The sequence below is a fragment of the Emys orbicularis genome, chromosome 3 (assembly GCF_028017835.1).
Source record: "Emys orbicularis isolate rEmyOrb1 chromosome 3, rEmyOrb1.hap1, whole genome shotgun sequence".
Taxonomy (NCBI): Eukaryota; Metazoa; Chordata; order Testudines; family Emydidae; genus Emys; species Emys orbicularis.
This window is the reverse complement of record NC_088685.1, coordinates 103,753,040-103,771,944: the sequence shown is the minus strand read 5'-3', so window position 1 is coordinate 103,771,944 and position 18,905 is coordinate 103,753,040. Positions and strand designations below refer to the sequence as shown.

The window sequence follows — 18,905 nt, the reverse complement described above, 5'->3', positions numbered from 1 at the left end:
CGTGTGTATTAGGGAAGTTCTCTAAAAAGTGTGTAGGTTGGGCGTGGGAGGTGTTAAACACTGTGGTACAAGCCAAGTTCAGCTCTGAGAATTTCCATTTATTCATTCAAATTTCTAAACTCGGTGTGAAACTCAGAGGGTGCAAGCACAGGATTAACAACAACAAAAAGGCTCCTTGAAACTTTTAACACTTTAGCACAGATTTAAAGAACACACAAGATGAAACCTTTTAGTTTCCCACAGTTCTGCCAATGCATCTTTACCAGCTCTAACATTTCTGGCATTGTATTTTTAAAATAACCAAGGAAAGATTACAAATTTATTTTCATGTATTTTCATGGAAAATATTGCTGTTTATTTTCAAGACTTAAGTGTTAACTGACTTGGAGCTTTGCACCAATGATTTTTCCCCCAAATCCTCAGATTCTATTCATTATTTATTCAAAATGAAATGACTGAAGAAATCAAGATTTGTAACAGATTCAGAGATTAAACCCTAGGGGTCAAGGTTATGCGCAGACAATGTGGGTGGGCAATAGGCAGAAAGCTAATGTTGTTTATGGTTAAGGCTAGGAGTCTGTCACAGAGGTCACAGAAGTCATGGATTCCGTGACCTCCGTAACTTCTGCAGCTGGTGCCTCGCTGTGCCATCCTGCTGGGGGAGTCTTGTTCCACATCATCTTGTACCCCTGGCTCCTTTGCACTGGGACAAATTAGCCCAAGGGGGATGATAATCAGCTCAACTCCACAGCCAGGAACTTTGCTGCAGAAGATGAGCCCCAGGCCGTACTGCAGGGCTGTGCTCTACTCTTAGCTGTAGCATCCCCACTGAGAGAGCGCTGGCTGGGTAGTTAAAGGGGTAAGAGATCCCAAGCCATGAGGAAGTAATCCTCTCAGGATCCCTTATGATGATGCCTGCCCGTGGGCAGAGGCGGCGAGTTGTATGGGCCCGTGGTGCCCGGGCTCCAGCAAATTCAGGGCCCAGGGGGCCCGGCTCCACCAATGTTCGGGGCTGGGTCTCTGCCCCTGCCCCACCTTCTGCCCCTGCATGCCCCCTCCCCTGAGCATCGCTGGGCTTACTTGGCTGGACCTCCTAAGCAGCAGCCGGGGGGGGGGGGGGGGCTTGAGTGAGTGTTGGGCCAGGGGGGCCAGGGAGGGGCTCCCTCCCCCCGAGCTCACTACTGCCGGCAGGTAGAGGGCTGGGGGGGAGTCCTCCTCTCTGGCCCCTCATCCCAGCCCCATGGCAGCCTGCCTGCTGCACCCCAAACTCCTCAGCCCCACACCCCCTCTTGCACCCCAACCCTCTGTCCCAGCCCAGAGCCTGCACCCGGCACCCAAACCCCCTCCCACACCCCAACCGTGTCCCAGCCCAGAGCTTGCACCCAGCACCAAAACTCCCTCCCAGAGCCCGCACCCCTCCCACAGTCAAACTCCCTCCCAGAGCCTTAGGCGGGTGTGGGGTGAGGGCAGGACTTGGACCCGTTCTGGGCACCACCAAAACTTATACAAACCTGCCGCCCCTACCTGTGGGGAGGCACCTGCTTACATGCCCCAGCAGCCCCAGGCAGCGGCTCTCAAGTCTCAGCACGGTAGGGGGCGGAAGGCAGCTGCTTTCGTTGTCAATCCTCGCTATAGGGCCAAGGGGAGGGGGCGGGGCCGGCGTCCTCAGCCCCGCCTCTTTTCCCGGGGACTTCTGCCGCAGCAGCAGGGGGAGCAGCCGATCAGCTGAGCGGCGGCACTGCGGGGTCCGGAGCCCAGCTGTGCTGGGGGGCAGAGCCGCTGGGGCCTGGTAAGAGGCGCTTTGAGGAGCCTGGGGCGCAGCGGGATTCGCTTTTCCCTGTGGGTGTCTCGGGTGGGCGCCGCCCTGTTCCCGAGCAGCAGCTGCTCCGCGGCAAGGGGGGCAGCCGGGGCCGCCCTGTCCGCGAGGCAGGGACGGCGGGGGGTGCCCCGAGCCCCCAGGACTGCCCGCGGGAGAGGGAGGGGCCGTGCTGACGCTGCGGCGGTGCCCGCGGGAAGGGGTTAGTTCCGCATTCCCGGGGCCCTCAGCCGAGTTGCTGCAGTTCCGTGCGCTCTGCATCTCCCCGCAGCCGGCTGGAGAGCGGGCAGCCCTCGCTCACCCATGGTGCTGCCCGCCCCGGCGGCCCCAGGGAGCGTGGAGGGGGACAACACGCCAGTCCTCCACCTCTTGGACTGTTTTCCCCGAGCCAGGAGTGGCCCATGGCTGGAACGTGCCGTGCACGCCCAGTGTGTTCGGCGAGAGACGCGTTCGGGTGCAGGCAGTGCTTGTCAAGTGCAGACGCCTGTGTGTGCAGGTGCGCCTCATACTTCCATTGAGACCGGCTTCACACACGCCAAGCCAAAGACCCCCGGCCCCTTCTGTCTTCTTTAGCAGCCCTGCAGTGTTGCGATGGTAAAGAATTGCGGCATTCCTTTCTTCTGACTGCGCAAGGAACTTCATTAGAATCATGAAATCAGTGCTACCCCAAAGCTACTATTTCTCTGCTTGACCGTGGAACTTCTGCCTAAATCTTGCCCAGCTTTCCTGCTGCCTGCCTTCCTGCTATAGATTTAAAGCGCACACACATCCTTGTATGTATCCCTTTTTAGGGGTTGTCTACACAGTTTTCAGCAAGCTGGCTCATAAAGCTGTCTTGCAGTAGCCTACTGTGCACCAGCTGTCTATGTGGAAACTGCTACCATGCACTAAAGGGTTCCTTGTGTACTTTAATCTGCTTCCATTTCAAAGTGGGATAGAGCAAAGCGCACAACTTAGTTTTTAGTATGCAGCAGCAGAGTCCACATTGTGCATGGCAGGCTAGCATGGTGTGGGTTTACACCCCAGTTTGCTTCAAAATAAGTGTAGATAAGTCCTTTTCCCCTTTTCCCCTTTTCCCATACTTCCCCTTCACTCTCTGAAAAGCAGGCATTGTAGTGTTCTTGGGAAGTTGCTGGACTTTCTGTGTGCAGAAAGTTAGCATGTGAAAGCCCGAGGAAGTGAATCTTTCATGTTGTGTTCATTATCACATTCAAGATTTGTGTTGTGAAGCATATATATTTTTGTGTAAATAAGTGAACATGCTCAAAGTCTGCTTGGTCTGCTGTCATATAGCCACATGCAACATATCAAAAACAATAAATAAATAAAAAATCCTATGTTCTTACAGAGAGATGTGGGTCTCGAATACATTCATAGATTCCAGTGCCAGAAGCAGACAATTGTGATCATCTAGAGATAAACACAGGCCATAGAATTTCCCCTAAATAATTCCTAGAACATATCTTTTAAATTAGAAAAACATCCAATCTTGACTTTAAAATTGTCAGTGGTGGAAAATCCACCATGGCCCTTGGTAAACTGTTCCAATGGTAATTATTCTCACTGTAAAAAAAAATTGTCTTTTTCCCCGTCTGAATTTCCATTGGATCATGTTGTTGTTTTCTTTGCTTGATTTGAAGACCCCCATCATTAAATACTTGTTTCCCCATGTAGGTACTTACAGCCTGTAACCAGGTCACCCCTTAACCTACTCTTTGTTAAGCTAAATAGATTAAATTCTGTGACTGGAGTCTTAAAAGTGTGCTGAGGGTATACTCTTTCCTTAATACTATCTTTTCAAAGTAATGGTTTTGCTCTTCTGTTACTTAAAGTTGTTTGCCCCAAAGTTTATAAAGTTTCCTCTTGAAGAAGCTAGTGTCACATTTTATTTAAATAGCTTACTTTTAGGACCGTTTTCTGGTGAATTGTACTTAATTTATATTGTAGTAATTTCCAGAGGCCCATCAGCACCTAGTTGTTCTAGGTGCTGTACAATTAGCACAGTTTTTGGTGAATTTTAATACACATGATATCCAGTGGTCTTTGTTAGTGCCTAATTCCTTACATGCATCAGTCCTGTTATTTCAGTCCTGTGCTGTTTCTGAATAAAACATATTAATGGAGATGGAAATATTATAATTAAGGTTACGATTTAGTCACAGGTATTTTTACTAAAGTCATGGACAGGTCACAGACAGTAAACAAAAATTCACAGCCTGTGACCTGTCCATGACTTATATTATAAATATCCCTGATTAAACCTTGAGGAGGAAAGGGGGTCAGCCGCACCAGCTCCTGCTCGCTTGGTCCTGGGGACTGCCTGAGCAGTGGCCGGTACAGCTGGCCCCAGGGCTGCTCCAGCAGCGGCCAGTGCCGCTGTCTTTGGGGCCGCCCCAGCGACTGGCTGCAAAGCCGCTCCAGCAGCAGCTGGTCTGGCTGTCCCCAGACCCACCTGAGCAGCTGGCACAGGGGGACCCTAGGTTCAGCCATGCTGGTGGCTGCAGAAGGCATGGAGGTCGCAGAAAGTCACGAATCCGTGATTTCTGTGACCTCCATGACAAATATGGAGCCCTAATTATAATTGTATGGGTATATGTGTGTTTAATTTTCTGTGCAAACTAGGTGCATCCTTTAGGCTCCTGGCATGATGCTAATGTGACCTTTGAAAAATTTGTATACTGCTTTGCTACAGTATGAGAACAAAATATTGACAGTATCTAGAAACAAAAGTTAAATTGATGTCTGGTTGTATTGTCCACTCTGAAATGCAAATAAGTAAAATCAAAGTGTGTGGGGTTTTTGTTTTGTTTTTTTTAATGGGAAAACCTCAGAGCAAATGTTCATTAAATGGATCTATTCATACATTGCAAGGTTGCCAGGATAAGTGTACAAACAGTGCAAAATAGTCAACACACTGACCAATTGAGCTGCAGTATATCTCTGGACAAGGATTACTGACATGATTCACAATTGCATTAGTTGTTGAAGGAGAACAAAGTATCTGAGCCTGGTATTATATAAACAAATGCTGCTAGTAAAAATAATCAAATCATAAATAACCTAAACTAAAACTGAAAGTAAGTTATTCTGAAACAATATAGTGAGGCTTCCCCTAAATGCACAAAATGGAAACCATATCCTTCCATAAAATAATATTTTGCCTCATGTTTTTCATATTTAGCTATTTCCAATAAACGGTTACTTCCGTGACTTACATTGAGGACAGGTGGGATTTTATATGTTAGTAGAACTAACTTTAATCTGAGGAGGAGCTCTTAGAAACAGAGCTTATTATACTTTAGTACACCTCTACCTCGATATAACGCTGTCCTCGGGAGCCAAAAAATCTTACTGCATTATAGATGAAACCGCTCTATATTGAACTTGCTTTGATCCACCAGAGTGCGCAGCCCCGCCCTCCCGGAGCACTGCTTTACTGCATTCTATCTGAATCTGTGTTATATCGGGTCGTGTTATATCGAGGTAGAGGTGTATAGTATTTCCTAGAGGCCCTAATTGTGATCAGGGCCCAACTATGCTAGATGTACAAATATGTACAGACATTATCTGCCTCAAAATGGGTACAGATAAGAAATCTGATACTGCAAGATAAACTGAAGTTTCTTATTACGTCATATTTTCCTCCACCCTTTCTTTGTCTTCACTGTCAACTATACCTAGGGTGACCAGACAGCAAGTGTGAAAAATTGGGATGGGGTGGGGGGTAATAGGATCCCATATAAGAAAAAGACCCAAAAATCGGGACTGTCCCTATAAAATCGGGACATCTGGTCACCCTAACTATACCAGCTTTACTGGCTTTTTGTTTTCTTCTTCTACTCCATTTTTGCACCTTCTTCCATGCACACACGCTTGCTCGCTCTCTCTGAACTCCTGATCCTATTTAGCTAGGCCTCCAATCAATTTCGTTTTGTTCAAATCTATCCTAAAGACTCAGTTGTTCTGTGAGACTTCCAAATGCTAACACAGTTAAATGTCTCCTCCATTCAGTATGACCTCAAAAGAAGGGAAAAGTGGGAAGGAAGGGTGGGAGGAGAAAATAAATAATGGTAAGGGCAGTATTTATTTTTTGTTATGAATCACTAGTGCTTAATAAATATTACATAACCAATGTGACTGATTCCAATTCCATCCTGGTTTAAACAGAGTTAACTCTGGAGGACACTCCTACTAAATCAATTAACCTATTGCACAGTCTGATAAGCAAGTTTAATTTTTTAAATCTTCATACATTCAGCTGTGTTGAAGTTAAGAGGGTCATTTTTTCTTCTGTGTATGTCCAGTATATCTTATGAACTTTAAATTGAATTACCTGGATGTCTTGATCCTTAGGACCTTTAAAATACACAATAGGATATATGTTTTAAATTTGAATTGAAAGGAAATAAGGACGGGCAGGAGGGTAATATGGTAGAGGTGTTTTGTGAGAGGTTGCACCCCTATGCGTCAGGAGTGATGTGTATAAGAATGCATCCCTGAGTGGATGTCTTTGTCTGGCCTAGGGGGGCAGAGGTAAATCCTGCCATTGACTGAGCCGGTCCATTGTCAGGGAGCACATATGTACTAGCAGAACTGTAGACATCTGATCCGGGGAGCTAGAGACTGTGTTTCGTTTGGCAATAAACCTGGCCGGGTGCCTTCGTACCTTATCGGAGTCTGTGGTCATTGGGGGTTCTCTCGGGGTCTGCTGTGTCAGCGATTTGCAGAACCGGGGCAGCACACAGAGGGAACACACGCGCGCAGCTGACTGTTATCAACATTGAACAGAGCAGAGCACCGCACCGGGTGACTTCTGATAACACTTCTGTATCCAAAAGCTGATCATAAAAAGGGATTTGGTTTTTAATTTTTAAAGGGAAAAATAACAATTTTGTTTACATATAAACTCTGGGTTGAGTACTCCCTCCCTCCCCCACTGGAAAAAATACTGATCTCTAATAAGGTTAAATGTTTACTTTATAACTGCTTGTTGCTAAATATTAGCAGTCAATTGTGAGGATATGTCTGACTCACTCCTAGACCTAGGGAATGTTTGTAGTACAGTGTAGCATACTGCTCTCAACTCTTCACTTACTTTTTATTTAAGCTCATCCTAACAAGAATTTATGTATTCTTTTCAAAAATACCAACAACAAAAATTACCTATTCCAAACTGACCATTAAAAGCAGTAATAGGTGCTGGGCTGGCATGGATGTCACTGTCAGTTAGATTCAAGAACATCTCAGTTGCCTTTTATTTTAATATATCAAAATATTATACAGACAATGGTGAAACCTATATGAATGAGGAGGATTGAATAATGCTTTGTTGAATTACCATGAGTATAGCAAGACAATAGTCTTTCTACAGCTAAGGTTGCAATATAGGGTTGTCAACTCTGACTGAAGCGATTCCGAGAGAGAGTTTTTCCCCCCCCCAACACGACGTAATGTCATTTTCTTAAAATATCCTACTGAAATCTCCTGGATTGCTTTCAGTAGTCACCGGGAGATCTATGCTGATTCCGGGAGACTCCCAGCCAAACCTGGAGGGCTGGCAATCCTATTGCAACTGGTTCCATCTTGAGGCAAATTTTTCTGTAAATTTTTTGTGCACCTGTTTAAAAAATATTAATGGTTACTGAAAGTGAGGACTATTTTAGAAAATTTGAAGAAAGTTGAGCAAAATACTTTTCCAGTTAAAGAAACTTAAAAATGACATTTATTTGACAAATGGTCAAAAGTGTGTGTTTGTGTGTGTGTCTCTCTCTCTCTTGTCTTTACATTTTGAAAATAGTCAAATTACAACCCCAAAATTGCTTGGAGTGGAGCTGATTCTACCACCTTTACACTGAATAGTACCTTACTCAGCAAGGAGTCCCACTGACTTCTCTAGAGCTACTTACTGAGTAAAACTCTGATCCTGCAAGACTCAGATATGCTTAACTTTAAGCATGTGAGTATTTCCATTGAATTCAATGACTGCTTGTATATTTAAAATTGTATGTGGATAAATTTTTTTGCAAGGTCAGGGCCTAAGTGTCACTTAAACTGTAAGGGCCTTGGTAAATAGTTCTGATTATGTCATACATAGGCTAGTTTTCAAGAAGAAAGACCCCTCTGCTACATAGTCCAAAGTAGCAAACCACTAAACGAGGCATGAGGCTAAATAATTGAAACTGATTGCTTTTGGGGGGAAATATTTTTGTTGTCAAAGCTGAAATCTAAAACTTGCTCTGTGCTTCTCACATCAGTGCCTGTCATAGTGAGCTTTCAAATGTGGATATTTTCTATTAAATGTGGAGTCCTGTGCCATATGTAAGGGAAGGAAGTCCAGGCACAAGGCAGTTTTTAGCATGTAAGTCCTAACAAGAACCAATGGATGGAAGCTGAAGCCAGACAAATTCAAATTAGAAATAAGGTGCACATTTTTAACAGGGAGGGTGATTAACCATTGCAACAAACTACCAAGGGAGGTGGTAGTCTCCATCTCTTAATGTCTTCAAATCAAGACTGGATGCCATCCGGAAAGGTATGCTTTAGTAAAACACAAGTTATTGAACTCAATACAGGGTAACGGTATGAAAATATGTATCCCAAAGATAAGGCTGGAAGGCAGAGGAGACAGTTCTACAGTCTGGGGTCAGCTCCTGAGGGAGATCTATCTCAGGGAAACTAAGGACTATTGCAAACATTGCTACATTCTGGTTTCAATGGAAAGTGCCCTTCTCCAACCTTGCCTTCTCAAAGAACAATATACAGCATATTAACTTACTCACTTTAAAAAGTTATGCAGGCAACAAGTTCAAAACTTATTTAGTTTTATCTTGATCTTGCTGAAGTTGTAGTTAAGGTGTGTGTGAGAGATTTTTGTGGGGGGGGGGGGGAGTATTGTGGATGATTGTACATAGGAAGTGAAAGGGTATTTGCTGTAGAGATGAGGTATCTGAATGAGTATTGGTATTGTGATATTAGAGTGGTAAGGTATAAGACTTCAACTTGGTGCATATGTAAATGTTACTTTAAACTGGTCATTTCTTGACTTCTTGTTTGTGCGGGGTGGGCAAACTTCTTGGCCTGAGGGCCACATCGGGTTTCCAAAATTGAATGGAGGGCCTGTTAGGGGAGGCTGTGCCTCCCCAAACAGCCATGCGTGGCCTGGTCCCTGACCCCTATCTGAGCCCCCCCCCCCCGTTTCTCGCCCCCCGACAGCCTCCTCTGGGACTCCTACCCCATCCACCCCCCCGCCCCCGTTCTCTGTCCCTTGATGGCCCCCCGGGACTCCTGTCCCATCCACCACCCCCTGCTTCCTGACCGCCCCTCGCCACCCCATCCAACCCCCCCTCTCCTTCCTGACTGCCCCCTGGGACCACTGCCCCATCCAGCCACCCCTTCTCCCTTACTGCCCTTGGAACCCCTGCCTGCCCCCCCCGCCGCCCCATCCAACCCCCCTCCTTCCTGACTGCCCTCCCAGGACCCCTGCCCCTATTCAACCGCCCCTATTCAACCGCCCTCTGACTGCCCTGCCCCCTATCCACACCCCCACTTCCCTGCCTTCTTACCACGCTGCCTGGAGCACCGGGTCAGGCAGCAGCTCTGCAGCTGCTCTGCCCGGTTGCCCAGAGTATTGCGCCGGCGGCGCAGTGAGCTGAGGTCCCCGGGGAGGGGGAACAGCAGGGGAGGGGCTGGGGGCGAGCCTCCTGGGCCAGGAGCTCAGGGGCCGGGCAGGCATGTCCCGCGGACCGTAGTTTGCCCACCTCTGTGTTAGCGGGTGAACTCCTGGCATCAAGGTCAACAGCAAAATTCCCATTGACTTCAGTGGAGCCAGGATTTCACTCATTGTGTTCACAGGCAGACTTGAGCAACCCAGAATTAACAAGTTGAGATGGTACTGAATGGAGAAGCACTCAGAGGTGGTGCTTGTGGCTTTAGCTTTTTCTGGATCTATTCTTGTCCTTGTTTATCAGTCACAAGCTCTAAGAATTGGAATTGGGTTTGTTGTAGAATGTATTTAATTATGGTCCAGCAACCTCATTTGCTCTCAGGCCTCGTCTTAATTTTGTTTTCTCCTGTTTCTTATAAACTAAAGCACAGGCCATAAAGCTTCCATTTTCATCAGGCCTTGCAGATTTTGGCTTATGCTCCTCTGGGATATTTCTTGAGGAATTTGTGATATTGACTGAGAGGTGATAGTTTTTTGAATGGCCCCTCTGAAAGTTGTCAGTTTCAGCTGATGGGCTAAAGCAGACTAGGCACTGTGTAAACACACCAAAAAGATGGTGCCTGTCCCAAATAGCTTACATAATCTAAGTGTTGTTGGTGTGAGAATCTTCTCAGTCACACGTACCTCCCGTGTATTACCACCTCATTTATTTGCAGTTTCATTTCAGGTCTTGATTGAAAACCTATCTTTTCTTCCTTGCCTTCACTGCTAATCTCTTGATTTATGTTAAGTGTATGGGGAGCCAGTCTGATTGAAAAGTGCATTGCAATAAAATAACCATTTAACCTGTTCTCACATTGTGATGACTTGTACCCTTTATTTATACTAATGCAATCAGGCTTTTCTTGCTCTTACAAAATTGAGTAAAGATGAAGAAACTTTCATTAGCTGTTCTTTCCAGCATTGCTCTGACATTGCTCTCCAAGTATGAGCGGGACCACCACTTATTGGAAATCAGATCTTTTAAAGGTGTTTCCAGTTGGGCACTCACTTCTGAAAACTTGGGCCAAAAGCTCTTAAAATAGAGGATTGTATATACACTGTGAGAAATGCATTTAGTCTATCATTCAGTAGCCTACTTTGCACTAATGAAAATTCACCGGTATTTGTAGTCTTATAAACTGAACTGTTGAGTATTTCCTTGAGGTCACCAAACTGGGGGGTGTGGAGGTATGTTTGGGGGGGGGGCACAGGGCCAGGAGCAGAGCTGGGGGCCGCTGCCCACCCCAGACATACCTCTGTGCCCCCCCAGGGAGCGCACCCCACAGTTTGGGGACCTCTGCTCTATATTCTGCTTCTCTGAGTGTAGTTTCAATTATGTTTAAAGGGCTCCAAACAGGAATTCGGACCCCATTGTACAAGCCACTGTAGTCACCTAGATTATCAGGTATTTACGATTGTGCCACTAGGGGAAGCAGTTTTCGCTTGTAGAAGATTTTATGTATAGCGACGATCATCTTGTAAAAGATTCATATAAGGCTTGTTTTGATTATACTTTTTCAGAATTATTGTAACTAAAAATTCAAGTAGTATCCCTAGGTTGCACAAGAAATAGTGTCATTTACACAGGGTAAAATGGCCTGTCAGAGCACTAAAAGGAAAATCAGATTACAGATAAGACTACAAGAGTTAGGATCGCTTCAGAGAAAAGGCTAAAAAATAATAGGTCATATTGTTCATCCCCATAATATGCATGTTATGGGCAAGTAGTCATAAGACCATAGTTAAAGTTGCAACAGAGACTTCAGTTTTCACAGGGAGTAAAGTGTAAATATTTCTTGTATATTTAGAAATTCAAGACAATGAACAACGTAGTGTCTCTGGATAGAGTTTCTGTTTTTTCAATTTATGTGAGTTTCCTTATTTGTATGGGTAGGAAAAATCTTATATTAAGCTTAACAGATTTGGCCTAATTGTTCTCATAGGAAGCTGTTTCTGTGATTTGCTGATTCATAGATTCCAAGCCCAGATATGACCATTGTGATCATCTAGTCTGATCTAATTGATAGTCATAGTCACAAAATCTCAGGCCTACCTCGTGTATGTTAATCAGTTGCATTTTATTATTGTAACAGGCTCTGAAATGGCTTCACATCCTTACTTTAGTTTGAGAAAGCATTCTCTAAAATGCCCTTTTCAGAACAGACTTGTTTGGTAAAGGCCAAATAGGATTGTATGGTGGAGTTTCATCTTGCTGGAGTTATTTCGGTCTCTGTGTGCTCTAAGCTGATAAAATGCATTATGGACTTGCAGAATTACCAGTGTATAACTACTTTCTTTTTATTTTTAGGTGCCTTCACTTGATGAAATTGTTGTCTGATTGACCTTCTCACACCTTTGATCTTCTTAGTGGACAGTCTATTCAGCCATGTCGTACAGTACAGGCATTGTGGGGGATCCTACCCAGCTAGCTCAACATATAACTTCTAATATCCAGAAGATCACCCAATGCAGTAAGTTGAATTAATACAAGTTCTTTTAAACTAACCTATTGAAAATACTTCCATGCCTGTAACTATGCAACAAAATTGTGTTGATATTAAAGGAACGCTATCAGTTAGCGAATCACATTTCTGTGTAACTTTGTACCTCCTGTGCTTGCACATAACACTTTTTAAATTACAATAATAAATTGTCATTTTTGTTCATGGTGGGTTTTTTTTTGTTTTTGTTTTTAGTTTGCATACTTCGTACATCTGACAGCACTTTGTTTTTGTCAGTTCATTGTACATTGTTTCTCCCTTCCTGAAAGATCCCTATAAGTATCATCAGGGGAAAAGAAAGATGCTACACATTTTAAAAGTTGAGGGCATACTATTTAAAGGGTACTCTACATATTTGGATTAAAAAAAAATTAGAACAGTCAGTTTAATGGTATTAAACCACACATGCGATGTGTGTGTGTGGGGGGGGTGTCAGGCTTTTAAAAATGCCTTTATGCGCTAACTCTTGATATTGACTCAATAAGAGTCTCTGCTGTTTCAGTTTTTGTCTCGGGAAAGAGACCATCAATAAAAGTACCAGCTTGTGATAGTGGCTTTTGTGATAAGCACCACCGCTCACTAGGATTACCAACTCATTTCATGTAGGTCATCACCTTTTAGCCACTCTGGAGTGTCAGGCAACCTAAAAGTGGCAGAGAAAGGGGGAGTGATCTTTTTCGCCCACTCTGTATTACCATTACAAAACTCTAAATCATCAGCACCTCTGTCCTTGCTTTTTTCCTTGTAAAGAGCCTAGTTTAATATAAACATAAAATTATGTGAATGTAGCCTTTTGAGTTACTATTTCAAATATAGAATTCATCTTTCCCCTCCTATAACTTGCATTTTATTATTTATTTTTGTTCCATGGAGGGACAGCTATTCCCAAGATGAAACTTTGTATGTTGGGCTTTAGCCTGGAGCAGGTTTTTATGACAGAATAAAATAATCCCCTAGAAACAGTTTCTAGCTCACAGACTCTTAAATGGTTGTAATGGTAATGGCAGTAACAAGTGAGCTTGTAATACAGACAATGATCTAATACTGGTGACTTGTTTTTTAAAAAAAAAAAAAAAAAAAAAGAGAGAGAGAGAAAAAGGAAGAAAGTTAAATTCTTCATTTTGTTTTCAAACCACAGATCTGTAAAACATGTTTTACTCCCATAAATAACTCGAGCAGTTTTTCAGGTGCTTCCTCACATACAGCAACCAACACTTCTGAGCCTCTGTAAAGCAGAAAATATTATTGTAGAGTAACCCTCTTGGTGAAGCTGCTGCTGATGGTTGAAATTAAAGCACTAACACTATGACCAAAACTTGCAAATATAGTTGCTTATGGCTATACTTAGCGACTTAAAAAAAAGTGGTTTGAGATGTTTGTTTCCTGAGGTGCTATACACCTATCCTTCTCATTGTGACTTCAGGGAATTGTGTCCTGTATAGGGGGGAAAGGATGCGAGGGAAATGAAGCCCTGGTTCTTTGGTTAGCCTTGTAACTAGGTACTTGATGATAAGTTAAAATTCTTGGTGGCCAGCCTGAGGGTGGGAAAACAGTAAAAGTGAGAACCGCTTTGTTGCTGGAGTAACTATCTGTGTGGAAGTAGCTGTGAGGAATCCGTTTGTTCTTCCACACCAGCACGTTCAGTATTCTATTGAGGGAAGTTCTGGGTGTGTAGGGAGAAGAATAGTTCAGTCTGAGGCAAATAATTGTATAGGCAAGGTATTTCTGAAAATGCATAGGACCAGGTTCTGCTGCTCCTCTTCACACTGAATAGCTCTTTACTGTGAGTCGAGACACTGGGTGAAATCCTGGCCCCAGTGAAGTCAATGGGAGTTTTCCCTTTAACTTCAGTGGGGCCAGAATTTTACCTCGATCTCAGTGGGGCTACATATACTACTCACCGTGAGTAAGGATGGTAGTTATGGTTCAGTTCTGGATAGAAGGGTAATTTTTGTTTTGTTTGTTTGTGTGGGTAGTTTAAATTAAAAGTGGTTGAGATTTGTCCCTACTCTCTTTGAAGAAGAAGAAAAAAGAAGTTATGTGAATCACATAGCTCAAACCAGGTGTAAGTCTTTAGTTTACTGGCCTAACAAATAAATAAACCACAGCATCAAGATATTTTTAATTAATCAGTGTTTACTAAAGGAACAGTCATTTTAAAACACCAGTGGCTTCAGAGATCACATATGCTCAATTACATGCTAATTGAATGACTGCTTTAGTGAATCTGGACTGAAATCTCTTAATGCATTCTGAATACAAAGTTAGAAAATATTCCCTGTTGATTTAAGTTTTTCTTATTGACTTCTTTGCTTATGACAAGATGAGCTCTATCTTATTCATTCCTCGTTGCATATGTTTGGAGGGCAACAAAAATCATATTGTTGTACTGTGTAACACCTTGCCTCATATTTAAAGAACCATTTCACAAAACTATCCTCAGCCAAATTTTGGGATGTTGGGATAGATAGGGAGTCGGAGACAGGATAGGGAACAAGCCTGAATGTGTTGTGTGTTGGTGCATATAGACTTTATTTTGGGGGCTAGAAGGGGAGGTTTTGGCACTATTTAGTCATGGAAAATTCAATACTTGGAGAGTGTTATTTGTATAACTATTATAACTGAAAGGGATGGGGAGAATTTTTTTTGTATAGAACTGAATTCTAAATCACAAAAACAAGATGTGCAAAAATTCTGTGCTGGTCTGCTGCTTTATCACATACAGGGCTTGAGTCTTTCTAATTTTGTATTTATTTTCACTAAGGTCATTTTGTTAATTAGAAGTATGTCTATTGAGAGAAGAATATTAGATCTTCACTTTCTCACTCTCGCAGAAGAACCCTCTATGATGGACTAAAGAAATAAAGAGATTATGACACCACAAGAAACTGAAATCTGAGCAATTGAGAGAGAGTCTGTTTAAAACTCTTGCTTGTTTATCTGTTGAAGTAAAATTTTTGACAAATGTGAGAACGAGATAAAATCAGAGATTTTTTTTCTGTTAGAGGAATAACACCCCCATCTCTTCAGTTGGGGGCTGAAAAAAGCTCCCATTCCATTTCTGGAGTCTCTAGCCAAAAAAAAAAGAACTGTAGGAAAATAGTTTAAAAAAAAAAATTTAGGTTAAAAAATAAATATCCAAGCCTTTATGGGGGGAAGGTGTGTGTGTGTGTGTGTGTGTGTGTGTGTGTAAGTAGAAAAGTCACATACATAGTACTTTTTTTACAGGATATCTCATGATAACAAATTCATGCTATTGCCAGGTGTTGGACTGACAGTGCAGGGTTCTCCAGTCTTCCATCTGAGCACAGAACTGGTAATCATAGCCAACAGCAGTGAAAGCCTTCACCACCCTGAGACACCACTGTGCTTTGCCCATCTCCTGCAGCAACCACCTCTAGGCTTGAGGAAGTAATGCAGTCTGCATGCTTGCTTACCTCTTGGCCTCTCTGCATTCGTTATCTACAAATAATAATGATTTTTAGGTAACTACCGACATAGCTAATTATGAACAAATGATGTAGAGCGGGAAGGTTTTATATTCATTACCAAACCCTGTACCATACAATCCTTCTAATGTCTTGGTTTCAAAATAAGTGACAGTTGTATGCAAATTGATAGTGTTGCCTCTCACAGCGACTGTAACTCTTCCAGATCTATACAGTATTATAGAAAAATGCTGTAATTTGGCTGCAACTAGATGGACACTTACTAAATATGCCCTGATTGAAAAAACAAACTGGTGTGTATGTACATGCATGCACACACAAAAGGGGAAAAGCTTTTAAAAATGTTCTGTGTAGCATCCCTTCCTCATTTGTACTACCCTTGTCCGTTTTCCACATTTTGTTAATTTAAGTTGCAAGCTCTTTTTGGCCATTCTTCTTACATGTACGTAAAGCACCTAGCATTTTGGACATTAAATATATTTATTTTTTATAAGTATACTATTTCATTTTATTTTAAAATATTGTGTTTAAACTTTTAAGTGATGCTTTCTTCTGTGTGACAACTAATTAATAGAATGTAGTGTCCTTTTATAAAATATTAACACTAATACCATAGGGCCAGACTGTGGCCTAACTTGGATGGTGGTAAACACATAGAAAGAACAGCAGCCTCCATTGGGAGGTAGTTATTTCCACCCCTTGTGGGAGAGGGCAGGACAGGGTAGAATGGGAGTGGAGCTGTCATCACCCAACTGAAAAGCTCTGGTTAGTGTAGCAACACTGATGTGCTGGGAGAAGTAAACTGTACTATGTATAGAATTGGCACAGGGTACCCTGACACTCCCCCTCCCCCAAACACGGGGAAGCCGGGAGACAGACTTAGTGGACTTTAAATCACTACAGTGGCATAGCTGCAGCACTGCAGGTATGCCGCTCTAGCACTTCAGTGTAGACACTACAGCATAGGGAAGGTCTTCATATCACGGTAGTTAATCCATCTCCGCAAGAGGCGGTAGCTTCTTCCATCAACCTAGTGCTGGCTACACTGAGGGTTAGGTTAGCTACATCTCTTAGGTGTGGATTTTTCACATCCTTGAGAGACACAACCATGCCGATGTAATTTTTCAGTATAGACCAGGCTTAAGTCTTCAGCTTTCTGGTTTGATTTAGGGGCAGGGCAGGGCAATAACATACTGCCCAAAGCTTGTAGGTGCAGGGCAAAGCCCTGTGTACCACTATAGAATAATAGAAAATGTGTGGTGTGGCTGAGCTGGAGTTGGTATGGAAGCTCTAACTTTAACTTCCTGATTCTTATGTATCAGAGGGGTAGCCGTGTTAGTCTGAATCTGTAAAAAGCAACAGAGGGTCCTGTGGCACCTTTAAGACTAACAGAAGTATTGGGAGCATAAGCTTTCGTGGGTAAGAACCTCACTTCTTCAGATGCAAGATGTGAAGAAGTGAGGTTCTTACCCACGAAAGCTTTTGCTCCCAATACTTCTGTTAGTCTTAAAGGTGCCACAGGACCCTCTGTTGCTTTTTCCTGATTCTTGTTTGTGTAATCTCAAATTTACCATTCACATAGTATTTTTTTTCCATTTAAAAAGATTGTCAGGCTTCTTACCCATAGCAGATTATGAATCATATGGTTCTTATTGACTTGACTTTGCAACTAAATTTGTTCAGTACTCACAAGGTGACTGATACAGTATTTGACCTTGTTGCATACATTACAAAAGGAAACATAGCTGGGGGAGCATATGCTTTTTGGATACTATAAATTGATTACAATAATCAGACAGGCATAATCCTCGCTTGGGTAAAAAGAAAAAACGAGACTGTCAATCCTTGACATCTCACAAGCATTACTGAATTTTTCCCATAAGGAGAAGTTCTCCTACCTCAGTCACTTACTGTTGATTTTGAGGCAATACAGCCATCACTACATATTGCACATACTTGAAGGTCAATTTTAGCTTGTTTAATTTTTCTGTCCTGAGAGGTCAAGTCTGTCAGATACTTTTATTATATTCCATGTGTGCTGGGAGTAAGCTTTTTTGCTAAGTATTATTAAAATGAGATGAATCAGGACTATATTTGCCACGTGACTTCAGTCCTGGCAAGTGTAAAGTTACAAAAATTGATTGATTCTTGGAATATGGAAAACAACTGATGGCTTTTAGTTGTTGTTTTAAAATGGTGTGTTGACTGCTTCTTATGAAACCACTTTGGCCATCTTATAAATAAGGTCAATGATATAATTAGAGATGTCCATGTGATATAGGCAGAATTGCTCTTAGCTAAGGGGAATACAAATATAAATGTGAGAGGTACAGTAACTCCTCACTTAACGTTGTAGTTATGTTCCTGAAAAATGCGACTTTAAGTGAAACGATGTTAAGCGAATCCAATTTCCCCATAAGAATTAATGTAAATAGGGAGGGTTAGGTTCCAGGGAAGTTTCCCCTACTCTGCAAGCACCAGAGGCGGGGGGTTCAACCTTCAGCCCACCCACTCCACTCCTTCCCACAAGCCCCCACCCTTGACCCACCTCTTCTCCCCCCCCACCTCCTCCCCCTTTACTTCGCTCGCTGTGTCCTGTCTCCTCCCCCTCCCTTCTAAATGCCACAAGCTGATTGCCTGTGTAGGGGAGGGAGGGGGGAGGCGCACCGAGTCCTCGCTCCTCCCCCCTCCCTCCTGCCTCCAAAATGCCACAAGCCAGCTGATTGTCGCCGGCAGGAGGGGGGGGAGGGAGTAGAGGTGCACCGAGTCCTCGCTCCTCCCACCTCCCTCCTGTCCAGGGCAATCAGTTGGCTTGCAGCGTTTTGGAAGCAGGAGGGAGGGGGAAGGAGCGAGGACTCGGCGCGCAGGCTCCCCCTGCCTCCCGTACGCAGCAAGCCAGCTGATTGCCCCGGGCAGGAGGGAGGGCGGAGGAGCGAGGACTCGGCACGCAGGATCCCCCTCCCTCCCCTGTCTCCCGAATGCCACAAGCCAGCTGATTGCTGCCAGCAGGAGGGAGGGGGAGCCTGCGTGCTGAGTCCTCGCTCCTCCCCCCTCCCTCCTGCCTCCAAAACGCCGCAAGCCAGCTGATTGCCGCAGGCGGGAGGAGGGGGAAGGCGCTGATCCGCGGAGTCTGCTGGCGGGGGGGAGGTGCTGGGTGGGGAGGGGGGCGTAGGGAGGCTGCCAGCTGTGGAGAAAGCAGGCAGCCAAACAATGTAAGAGTGGAGCATTGAACAACTTTAAATGAGTATGTTCCCTAATTGATCAGCAACGTAACAATGAAACAATGTTAAGCGGGACGACTTTAAGTGAGGAGTTACTGTACTTCAGTTCACTGATGTTTTGAAGTCTAAGCCGGTACAAAAAACAGTTCACTTGTCTCTTGTCCCCATCTTATCTATAGTTTTGTACAACGGTATTTAAAATTAGACTTAAAG

At 43.7% G+C, this 18,905-nt stretch overlaps 1 protein-coding gene across 1 annotated transcript in view; it reads left to right on the top strand.

Moving 5' to 3' along the window:
• The first annotated feature begins 1,721 nt into the window (after positions 1–1,721).
• Positions 1,722–18,905, top strand: part of STX7 (syntaxin 7) — a 48,784-nt gene continuing 31,600 nt past the window's right edge. Inside the window, exons 1-2 of the mRNA XM_065401035.1 lie at positions 1,722–1,789; positions 11,830–11,992. Coding sequence (XP_065257107.1) covers positions 11,908–11,992 — 85 coding nt within the window. The 5' untranslated portion in view covers positions 1,722–1,789; positions 11,830–11,907. The remainder of the gene's footprint in view (positions 1,790–11,829; positions 11,993–18,905) is intronic.